This window comes from Neodiprion lecontei, chromosome 5, assembly GCF_021901455.1.
Source record: "Neodiprion lecontei isolate iyNeoLeco1 chromosome 5, iyNeoLeco1.1, whole genome shotgun sequence".
Lineage (NCBI taxonomy): Eukaryota > Metazoa > Arthropoda > Insecta > Hymenoptera > Diprionidae > Neodiprion > Neodiprion lecontei.
In genome coordinates this window covers 3904941-3917581 of record NC_060264.1, presented here as the reverse complement: position 1 = coordinate 3917581, position 12641 = coordinate 3904941, and the positions used below count along the sequence as shown (strand labels likewise).

The window sequence follows — 12641 nt, the reverse complement described above, 5'->3', positions numbered from 1 at the left end:
AGTACGAAAGGACAATTTTTGATTTAGCATTATAATTTGAGTTGATCAATGAAATAATATGGATCATGGATTATAAAAGTAGGTGAAAAATTATAGTCATTGTAAATAATATTATTATATTACAATCTTCGCCTCTTGTTATTTTTTCCGTAATTATTTATTGGACCCGTTCATTCTCTCATCGATTGCCAAACTAGGTACCACTCTTTTACTCTTTCTCTCTTTCTCTCTTCACACGAAAAAAATACTCATTCCATGGTGTGTGTCTATCTGTAGCTAGATTTTGCAGAGACTCCGCTGTGGCGGCAACCGCGTCATCGGTAAAAAATAGACTAACACAACTGGTTGAAATGGATGGATAGTGAAATACTTGCGTCTATGTATACATATTATATTGTATTAATCGAGAGCAGTTCTATTAGTGAATGCGTTATATCGCAAGATGTGAAAAAATTCTTACAGATTATGATATATTTCTGTATTTCCATGCTGGTTGATCAGAATTCGGGTAATATTTATGACTAACCAATCAACGAATCACGCAGACTGTCGAGTATCATCGTGAAGTAATTATCCGAATTGTATAGGGTCAAAACCGAGGTCGAAACTTTGACTCACGTTTCTTCATCTTATCTCTTCATTGTTATGAAAAATTAAACCGTCGTTGTCGTCTTGAGCTTTTGTTTTCAACAGCGAACGAAACGAACATACCTATATGTACAGTGATAACAAGACTATCGACCTTTCACCCGATCCGCGTTGTAAAAGTTGTGGTATTTCCGGACGAGTTCTTCGAGCAACCGTCGTGGGCCAGAAATATTATCCCTTACAGAAGCAGCTTTTTATACACAATCTATACTTCTTATTTACAGGATCAAATTATTTCTTCGCCGTATTTTCGTGTCGTGCGTGTGTTTTCTTCTTTCTTTTCCGTTCTTTGCTTACTTTTGCAAAATTGTGTCTTCCATTCACGGGTATAATCTTCAAGAACGCTTTTGTGCATTATTTATTCTGAGCTAAGTTTTTATTACTTTCTTTTTCTCTCTCCCCCAGAAAATAACTGATCAATGAATGTATAATAATATGTATGTATAATAATATACGGAGGGAAATTCACTGGAAATTGCGTTTAAATTCTTTTATACAAATTAAAACATACTCAACTGCTGCACGGCCGTTGTACACATCGTAAAGAATTCAAGAGATCTTTTGATGAAACTCTGACTATGATAATAATAACCTCGGTATACATATATACAGTACACATCTCTCTCGGGATTTTATGGTGCCAGTGTAATCTATTTATATATATATATATATATTTATGTATATGTGTGTGTGTATATATATATATATATATATATATATATCACGTATACACCTGGGATTGAAACGAATAAATGGTGTCGGGTAAATACTCTGTACAGTAACGTATTTTCAATTGATTTTTCAAAACTGACGCTATAAAAATGTACGAAATTTGTTTTCCCGTATCTGTATATACATATATCACATAGCCGGATATGTGCATACAGATTAACTTCAATCATAAGAGAAATTTTTCATTCACAATACGTATCTTGTTAATCTTGAGTGCGGTTAAAAGATTCCGCAAACTCGTCGAATCATGGGTGAAAAAACAAATTCGTTGAGTCTTTTCTAATTTTAAGTGTTTCGTATATTGATCGATATACCTATGTATGTATCCTATACATTACCGAATGGCTGCGTATGCATCTATACATAATTCTACGTTATGTGTACATGTATAAACATGATAGATATGTACAACGGATCATCTGATTATTAATTATCAATAAAGCACTGGGGGCAATCGATATACCGGCAATCTATTTCTCGACCCATTAATCTGTCTATCTATAAGTATATCTATATCTGTCTATAACCCAATATCTGGCGTAACACACATACTTAATATATAGAGGTACAGGTATAACGTTATGATCAACTGATTGTCACACATGGAAAGTGAGGTAGAGAAAGAGAGAGTGCGTGAAATGTGTTATACCCATAAAGAGAAAGGATTAATTGTTCAATTTAGCCTGAAAATAATGTCGTGAACGAGAAGAGATGTTATTTATCGATTGAACAAAAAAATAAAGAAAAAATAGAGAAAATATGAAGTGGTTCTGAGGAAGAATTAAATTTTTTTAATTTTCCAACATCTTTCGGCATGTCATGCAGAAATCGACCAAAATTCTTCATGCATCCTGTCGTATCGTTTAAGAGGTTCATATTATAACGAATAACGTTTATTAACGAATGCAGCCCTTAACATTTCTTTACATTGAACGTCTAATCACAATCTGACGACGGTTGGCGTCGGCCATAGAAGGTTTGTTATTGTAGAGGACGTTTCTTACACATACAGTGTCTAACTTGTCCATTGGACCTTAGTCTAACCACTTTGCATTCTGGGGATAGATTCTGTAATTTACTTTTCACATTTCCCACGATATGGGATCAGTCGACTAAACCTTGCAAACCAATCAGAATGCTTGGATGGTTGTAAATGTGAAAAATAAAATTAGAATCGATCTCCCCTTGTACTACGACTAATTTTATTTATTTTTTCTTGGCTGATCTCGATGTGGGTTAATTAATGTGGTTGTTTTTCTCTCATATTTTCAGGGTACGAATGGACCGAGGCCGACCTACGGCGGTGCGAATAACGGAAGCGCGGGGAACGGGGGCGCTGGTGGTATCGGGGTCGGCCCTGGTGGCGGTCACGGACTTAAGGGCGGGGCAGGCGGAGGGCCGAGGGGGGGAGGAAACCAGGTACAGTATCGCGCGAGCGGTACGGCGGCGTGGGGCGCCGTTCCACCCCACGCGACGACACAGGCCTATCCGACTTACCCGAGATATCCGAACGCGGCGACCGCCGCCGCAGCCGCAGCCGCTCAAATGCCGGGCAACGCGCAGCAGCTACCTCCGACAGCGACACCCTACACAACCTACTCACCCCACGCGTCGGTAAGTACGTCCGCTGCTTTTACAACATCCTGTTTTATCGACCGTCCCATTTAGCCCATTCGCCACGTTTTTTCTCCCTACCCAGAGATCACCGCGACGCCAGGGAGGTACGAAGTTGGACTCTGGCGCAACCCTTAGACAGATTATAAAAAAATTTTGTCTTCTATTTTTTACAAATTTTTCAATTTTCACAGTTCGTTGACTCGGCAGGGTTAGTATTCACGGGCTGAATCATGGAAATGCAGCGATGTTTTGTATGTAACGTTCAAGTTTTAGCTACTTCGAGATGAAATGTTATAGCACGTTTTCATGTGCCTTGACATCAACGGATCTGGCTGTGTTACGTTTATTGTACAAAAAAAAGTATTTATAATAGGTGTTTATATATTTGTTATTATTAATCGGTATACAACTTGAAAAGGTCAAAGAATATCAGATTCCGAAAAGCGTTGTATTAACATTGATTCGGTTTAGTTGCACCCCATGTCATGGAGGACAAAATTTTTCATCGGATTAGATTAAATTTGTTGCTTATTTTAGTGCGTAATAAAAGAGTCGAGTCCAATATTTTCAGCCTGATATTGAGAATTTTGAATTATACAAAAAGCCTTGCAAAAACCGCGACAAACGGTAAACTGAATAGAGAACCTTGTATATTTTCATACCTACGATATATTTTACAGTGTTGTGCCAGAATAAATTAGTTTTTGACGCAATTCAAGATACATTTTTACAGATCAGTATTTATCTCTTGGTCCAAGACTGGTGATGCTGAAGAATCGGCCAATCGTGAACGATAAGGCAAATTTCGAACGTTAAAAAATGTTATCGTAAATTGCATCAATGCAGACGAATTTACTTTGTGTTGAGTTGCTCGTCGGACATCCCGACGGAATATGCCGGTATATTTATTTTTGTGAATATTATACCAAAAACATGTTTAATTACACTATAAAACAGATTTTATTTGCTACACCTTCTATGTTCTTTACAAATTATCTCCAATGTTTGAGATAACAACGAACGCCTCTATAGTTATTGGAAGATTATCTTGCTGGTAACCTAAATGTTAATTTGACACGAGGCACCGGCGCTGCTATGACGAGTCGATACATCCCTGGCGCCCCTGCATCCCTCTGCCGCTGACGCCCACGCAAGGGCGTCAAGGCGGAAAGATCCTTCGTTATTGATCCGTTCACTTTCGTCTTCGTGTATCACCCCGTACATAGCTATACCTCTATCTACGTTCGTTTCTCATTGCGTAGCTTTTTGTTTTTATCATTTTTTTTTTCTTCCATTGTACGATTTCATAATCTTCGACATATAGTAAAAATAGTAATGTTGACAGTATGTATAATCATGTCTCTTTGAATAATTATTTTGACATTCAGACTTATTCTCATTGTCAGTTGCCATACTTTTTGTGCGTCTAAGCACACTCACAATTAGGTAGATGATTCATGTTATTTTCAAATGTGTGTCAATTGACACGATTGCAATTCTCGATTTATCGTTAGTTATTTTTTCGTTCGCATTTTTTATTTATTTTTTTTATCGTGCGTGGACGCGCAGGAAACACAGTAACATAAAATTTAGTTTTGCTGACGATTAGACCGAATTGCTTTGCACAAATAACATCGTGCATAGCGTGACACCGAGCCGTTTAACAGGTGTCAGATAATATATCCGGGATAACAATTGTTGATATATAAATATATGTAGGTGTATACTTTGATTGGAGTATACTTTAAACCCTATTTATTAACCAAAAGTGGAGTACATGCAAGGTATACAGTACCCCTTTTGTAGTTGAAACGTATATTCAATCATAAATAAACTATCGTACGCCTTTGAGTGCTCGATCGTTACTTTAGCTATACGTTATAAATTATATACAGGCAAAGAAACCCATTCAATTAACCTCGGAGTCGTGCAGAGAGAATAAATTTCTTGATTAGACGAGTTATATTCACGAGACTGCGTATGCGTATGTGTCTATGTATGTATAACAACGTTTATTGTAACTACGTGACTTTAAGTGTGTACATGCAATATAATGAAATACTATTTACTAGGTCACTGAGAATAAGTTTTAGTTGTACGCAATTTGCCAATTTCAATTTCAACGGCAAAGTCTTGTTACAGCATTATGCTACTATGCATTCAATAATAATAAATGAGAAGAATCTTGAAAAATATCAATCATAGAAAATCACAAACAGGGGGACCCCCTCTTGAAGCATCCGTGAGATCCGAACCTGCGCGCAAGAACAAGTGCCTTAAACCGCGAGTAACGATTATTCTCAACGGACCATTCAAAAAAATAAAAAAAAAAAGGAATAAAAATGGATGTCCCGCATCTTATTGGTTTTTTTTCTACACGTCAACTTGAAACACTATCTTTTAACTTTTCTAAAATTAACAATTATTCGATCTTCTTTATCGTTAGAGTAAAATTTTGCAACGTCTATGGCTGACATTCGCTGCATTGCCGACGGAGAAGAGACGAACAGATTTGTAAATTAATAAGTAGGCGTGTTGCGTACCCGGGGAGTTACACACTTCTCTATCGTGGTGGAAATTTTTAGTACTGCATTCGCGTAACATATATATAGACGGGGAGAGGTTACGTGTAACGTAGTTCCGACGCTGCACTCGGTTTTTCTCCCGTGACAGTGGCGGGTCGGTCGACGTTAACCACTTCTTTTCAACATGTTCATAGGTATTTACATGCATATACGATAGTTGTGTGTGCATACATAATCGTATACCTACGTAAAGAGATATGTGTCTGCATGTTAGTAAGAGTTTTAGTTGTGCCACGATCCCTGCAAACCTCCGGCCGAACTGGAATTGAAACGCACTTTTGCATCTTGTCGCTATACTTATCGTCTCGTTCGAGCTTTTCTTGTCATTTCCTTTTCCTTTCTCCGTTCCTTTATTTTTACCGGCAAATGTTTGCTCGCGATAAACTTGCAAGTGCCGCATACAGTCGTTGAGACACAAAAAACCGTTACTCTGTTTGGGAAAATCGCAATACATTCTTCGGCCCTGTAATCAATCGTTATCGACACGTTATTCGTGCCGAAAAAGTGACTGTCGCGTGAAATGGTTTCGCGTCTTTCGCCTTGTTAATTAATATAATAACCAGCGCGATTTTCAGCTCGATATATAAATACTGGCCGAATCGTGACGATGTGCTTGAAAGAATGATTCGGTATTGTTTAGAAAATCGTTGTCACTATTATCCGAGTATAATAACAACAATAACGGCAGTCGTTACGTGATATGGGATTAAGAGGCAAGAAGAAAAATTGAAAGAAGAAAAAATCTCAGAATTTGAATTAAAAACAAAAGAAATCGCAGACAACTTTGCCATTCAATTATCGTAATGGGTGATCAGATACAACGTACCAGGGCGTACTTCTCATCGCCTCCTGCACGTAAAAATCTTCAAGGTCCCATCGGTGCTAGCAATTTTAACGATACAATCGGTCCTTCGGGGTCGCCCGATAACCGTATACCGACTAGACTATTTTCAAATAGTCAAATGCTTCAGAAGAAACAAGCGTGGAGCCTTGGCAGAGGTTTCTCCGGTGGTTACCCTGCAATGCCTTTGAATAATGCACCTGCTCCGCCACAACCAGGCATTAGACAACCAGGCATTAGACAACCTCATTATTACAAATCGAATAACAATGTTAGCAGTCTGATGGGATTAATGCCTAAAGCAATATTAAACAATAATCCATTGGTACGCCGAAAATTGTTGTAAGAGTTGTCATTTTTCTTTTAAGAAATTGACTTTTCAATGATATTTTTCTTTTCAGTACGGAGGACAAAGAGTGCCGACTGCATCGTCGCCTGCTAACACGAACAGCAGCTCCAGCAGCGCCACGGGCAGCCAAAGCGGAACAATGAGTACCAGTCTTAGTAACAACGCTATGCAAGGACAGCAGACGGAGCAGCTCTCAAAAACGAACCTATATATCCGTGGCCTGAACCAAAATACCACAGACAAGGATCTTGTTAATATGTGTGCTCAGTAAGTAGCAAGTGAACAATTAAAATAAAAGAAAGTAAACTATTGCCAACGGACATGACTTCTTAGACATGGATGTCACTACTATATCTAAATCATTTCTTAATAAGCTAACTCAGCCATTTATAGCATCTTATGTGTCATATTCTCATACTTTGTTGATAACGACATTTATACTCTACAAGTTCATCCTCTAGGGCGATCGCAATGTATTGTCTTTGAAAAATGTAGATTATGTGTGTTTGGTCACAGTGGTATTATTTTCAAAAAAACATCATGCTTTACATGCTTTTGAAAAAATTTGCAACTGATTATTTTTGTTTTTAATGTTACTCTATGATTCAAAGCTTATCATCAGTTGAATTCATCTGTAATATTTTTCGTTAATCTGAACACGTCTGTTTTATTGGAAAATATATATATATATATAGCTATAGCTTCACTCACTCTGTATTATTTTGGAAATGGATTTTGATATACTGTTTTACATACTCATATTTTATTTTCCTGTTTCCAGGTATGGAACTATAACCTCTACTAAGGCGATTCTGGATAAAAATACAAATAAATGTAAAGGTACTTAGTTGAATTTTACACCTTTTTAGTTTTATTGCTGCTTGTTACTTTACATGTATAATATTTACATAATTACATATATATATATATATATGTAATTATCTGTTGATTAAATCAAGCGCACAAAGTGTGCAGCTAAGTTATTCGTATCAGTTACAGAAAAACTTACATCAAACTTTTCCTCCGAGCTTTAACGATACATTTTTGCTCTCAAGACTCCTCAATGTCTGTGTACTTATCCTGGTCTATTCTCTGTTTAATTTCTTTTATTGTTACTCAGTTCTTTTCTGTGTAATCGCTTGACCAATTTTCATACTTGTGACGACAGATTCAAAAAAGTATACCGAAAGATTGGTTTTTCAATGTCGTTTGAAAGTTTGCCAAAAGTTGAAGAAATGTGATGAATATTTATACAATGCACAAACATATAGCACTTATGCACTTTTCGATACATATTATAGTTTTGATAAGCTCGAAGTGTCGTTAGCTTAATGTGTTTTAGTTTGAGAGGGGATAGATTATTTGAAAACTGATATAACTACAAATCTTTATAAATACGCATTATATTATATCATGCGTAAATTACGATTGTAATAATGTTGGAAATGTATATCTACGTTATATTTTGTTGCAGGTTATGGCTTTGTAGACTTTGAGTCACCGCTGGCGGCAGATAATGCTGTGAAAGCACTGATGGCCAAAGGCATCCAAGCGCAGATGGCGAAAGTGGGTATCTGGTTGCTCCGTAGACTGGCCAGTGTACGTTGGTTGTGCATGCAAGTACAGTAATACCAGAGTAACAGTAAACCTCTCTTTCTCTGTCACCCTGACCACAACCTTTTTCTCTCATAGATTGTTTAGGAGTATCGTGATGTTCATCATTTTAAATTATTTGGTATACATACTGTATTCTGATTTGGTCAAATATCAGCTTTTGTTACACTTGCTAAATCAAACGATTTAGGGGGGAGGGGGAAGTAACGACGAACATTGAAGAAATTTATATAAAATATTGTTTGTACGCTGCATTGACGTGTAACGATGGGCTATAGTAAATTGCGATTATTGCAACTAAAATTTTCGACTGTATAATTTCAACAGTAATATGTATATTGGATGAATAGGCGCAATTTATCGATACGTGATCCTAAAACGATCTATCGGTCCTTTCTTATCAACAGCCTAACTCACTTATATATATATATATATATATATATATATATATATATATATATATATATAAAAAAAAAAAAAACTTTCTAAGGTTTTCAATTCTATCTCTTATTATTCTATCTCACAACTTACTACAACCTCTCGATGCTTGCTGCTATACCTCGGCCACTGATTGCTCGTTACGCTACATCAACAATGTCTCGAATCACGTCTGAGAATAGCATTTTATCTCAGCCCTAACGTAAGCCTTTAGCCATCATCAATTCCTCTCAGCAAAAATTACTTCCAATTTCTTTGTTCTTGGAAAGAAAAATAAATGGCGGGTACATTAATTTTAATAAAATATAAAAAAAAATAAAAAAAATACAAATATACATACATAAAAGTATTTCATACACGTATTAGAAAAATTGCTTCGAAGTATGGCAGCGCAAACGAAGTCAGTAGCTACAAATGTTTTAATCATAAAATACAGTGGTGTAATTGTACATATATGTATATATACATATGTACATATTATATCTCACGTTATTTTCGATTATTTTTTTTAATTTCGTTTTTTTTTTCTCTCTAACACCACCATCATATTAATAATTTATTGCTATAAACTTGTATTTAGCTATTAAAATCTGTTTTCAGACAAACGTGAGACATCAAACATGGGGGTTTTTTTTTTTTTTCTTCCCCCTCTTTCTAATGTTATTAATTTGGCCTTCCACTAAATTCACTGGTTTTTTTTTTTTTTTCTTTATTTCACACACAGGTTTATTGAAAGTAACGGAATATAGCTATTTTTCACTTGTTTCAATTTGTTTGTAATCAGTCTTAACTGCGAATGATACGAAACACGCGAGTGTTTCTTTATGTAAAGCGTACGAAGCGGTTTGAGAAAAGTAAAATCGACTTTGTAAATTTTGAAGTATCGATTTAAACTCAAGCATTGAGATTTTTTTTTAATAAGCTGATTATTTTTATAGAATCATATGCTTGGAACTGTACTGCATTATCCTAGTGAAGACAAATTAAGTGGCTAATGCTGTCATATTTGGCTGCTACCCAAGTGGAAGGCCTAACACTGTATTATCATTATCACGGTTGCTAAACTTGAAATTTTTTTTATTTTTAACCCCATTACTTGCGCACTGAGAAACCATTTTCATAGACAAATGTGTGTGTGTATAAATCACCAAACCAGAATTGGTCTTTGTCTATATATTGCCCGAAAACTAACCTCGGAATGGTTCTTGTTGAACTGTGGACGCGATAAACGCACGGGGTGCCAAAACTTGTCAACTGTGATAACGATCGCAATAATATAACGAACTGTCGCATGGGCTATGACATAACTATAAACAACGATATCGTTTATTACCAATGATAGACATATTCAGGGTGAAACGTTATTCTGTCTCGTGGAAAATCAGACATTAATGCTATTTGTTTATTTGTTTATTTTTCTTTGTTAGCCCTTGTCTATTTTGAATATTAGTCTATACGATATTTACCTCTTCTAGGTGTAAATACAGCAGTATTTCTGATTATTCAATTTGGTCAAAATTGTTAATTGTAAATAAAAAAATAAAAAAAAAGCAGACCAAAATGCCCTGTCATTTGGAGTAAAGATATTGTATAAATAAAATATCATCAGCATGTTTAGGTAATGATTGGCCTGCCTTGTCTAAGGGAGATGAACATCATTCCTAACACATAAACATTAGTTAAACGCTTGAATTGTGAATATTTTTTTAGCTTTGAAACAAAAAAATACCGTCAAGGATTTATTTATTTTTTTCGAAAAATACGTATTCTCCCTTTTTTTCATACTTTCATGTGAATATTTATACTGTATTGTTTGATGAACAATGTAAGACCATTGAAAAACGATGTAGCCTTGTATGCACGTTAATAATAATGATGATAATGTCAATAACAACGACAACAACAACAACAGTATATCAGCATGAAAAATGGCCCGGAAAGTTGTCCGGTTTATAAGAATATATTAACGCTTTGTCAATTTCATTAGCCGGACAGAGCATTTTTGTCTTTCGTGATATTAATCGTCCTACGACGATCATTTTTATCAATTTATTCGGTAATTTTTTTTTATTTTTTTTTTTTTATTTCAATGGTACAGTTCTTGTCTCAGTACATATGTTTATTGATTTTTATCCTACATATGTACGCCATTGGCTTGGCTTAATCCACAATGTTTTTGTTGTTTTATTTTTTTTTCTTTCAATATTGTTTATTTAGTGCATTTGCAAGATTGAAGTAAAAATTGTCGTAAAGTATATAAGTATATACTCAAGTAATACGTAGACTTGACTGATTGATTGATTGATTAATTGATTGATTCATTTATTAATTGATTGATCGATCGATTGAGAGAGACTTGAGAGAAATGGTGGATCTCGAAATAAGCTTAACAATACAATGGCACTTCTTTATTGCATAATATACATTGAAATATTTTTATCATTTGTTTCAAGACTTTTAATCAATTCTGTTTCGTTTATCCACAGTATAAAATGCTCATTGAAATTAGTTCGCGATATGTCATTCCATATCTTAACAAGAAATGCGAGACTTACAAAGTCGGGGAAATTTTATTTATCTCTTCATTGATGAAATATCATGTTTTTTTTTTTTTTTTTCATTCACTTGGCCTTATCGTCGTTGTCAGATTAACTGAAACTCGTGAAGCTTTGATGACATGAAAAACTTGATTCACATTGCGTGCGTACTACGATGAAACAAGAGATTGGATATGAAAGTAAACATTGACGGCTTGTACGAATTTATACCTAATTTTTTTGGTGCTTTTTATTGCGCATACTGTTGTTTCACTTTAAACATTGACTTAATAAAAGTAAAATCTTTTCACTGTAACACGGTGTGTATTATTCTGTTAAGCATGCGCTGAGCAAATTTAGAGAGCCACCAGAATGTGGTAATGAGAACTCGTAATGCCATGAAGCATGACTATCAGAATAAAAGACAAACTTACTTTGATTGAATACTTCAACTTATTTAGTAATAACTGCTAATTTTTTTTTCCAATCTAGTTGCGAGTAAAATACTTTGCTAAAGTTGTATCTTTAAAGTTTTCGATTAAAAACAAGGCAAAAATTTAAATACGTCGTATCGTTCAATTGAACTTGTTACATTTCAACAACTAAGTAATTCTATTTCCGTACTTGAACTATTTAATATCAAATTACAGTGGAATGGTTTCCAATCATTTTCGCTGCCCAACTATACATTATATACGTATAATTTTTTCCGTTCCTCAAGTCAAATGCTAATTTTATCCTGTCCTTTACACTTTTTCAATCACTTTCTGAATTATACCATTTTATTAACTGTTCCAGAAGCTTTTTAATCATTCAAATATGTCAATAATAATCTATTGGATGTTGTTCTGCTGAAAATTGTTATTCTTGCTATGATTTAAATAATCGATCGTTAACATTTAGAATTCTATATTTCTTTCTTTTTTTTTTAAATTCATGTAGACAGCTGTAACAAACATTATTGATCGTCTGTGGTCCAATATTGCTTATCACAATATTTCTGATAGCATTTTCTCTCACCTTGACTTTTAAGTTGTTTGATGTTTAGACTCAACATGGTGTGAGACCAAGCTGTTTATGGCCGTTTTTCTTTCATTGTATTCGTTTATACATGTATATGGGGTAGTCTAAATGAACGTGAACAAGGATTGATCCCGACTCCCACCGAATTGGTCATTGATTTATTTCCTACTTCTACTCCACCAAATATACATTTTTTAATATTTTCTAATGAAATATGCACTTTGATGTGCAAACGGCCAAGCCCATTTTGCGTCAAA

At 35.0% G+C, this 12641-nt stretch overlaps 1 protein-coding gene across 19 annotated transcripts in view; it reads left to right on the top strand.

The window, feature by feature from the left end:
- Window positions 1-12641, top strand: part of LOC107227484 (protein alan shepard) — a 42824-nt gene that overhangs the window by 22899 nt on the left and 7284 nt on the right. For 10 of the 19 annotated variants that reach the window (XM_046740943.1, XM_046740941.1, XM_046740944.1 and 7 more), the window contains 4 exons: window positions 2653-2994; window positions 6825-7039; window positions 7554-7612; window positions 8247-8392. In XM_046740943.1, the coding sequence (XP_046596899.1) occupies window positions 2653-2994; window positions 6825-7039; window positions 7554-7612; window positions 8247-8392 (762 nt within the window). Of the gene's footprint in view, window positions 1-2652; window positions 2995-5800; window positions 6749-6824; window positions 7040-7553; window positions 7613-8246; window positions 8393-12641 lie in introns of those variants that run through there. The other 9 variants (XM_046740950.1, XM_046740949.1, XM_046740948.1 and 6 more) reach the window with 6 other exon arrangements.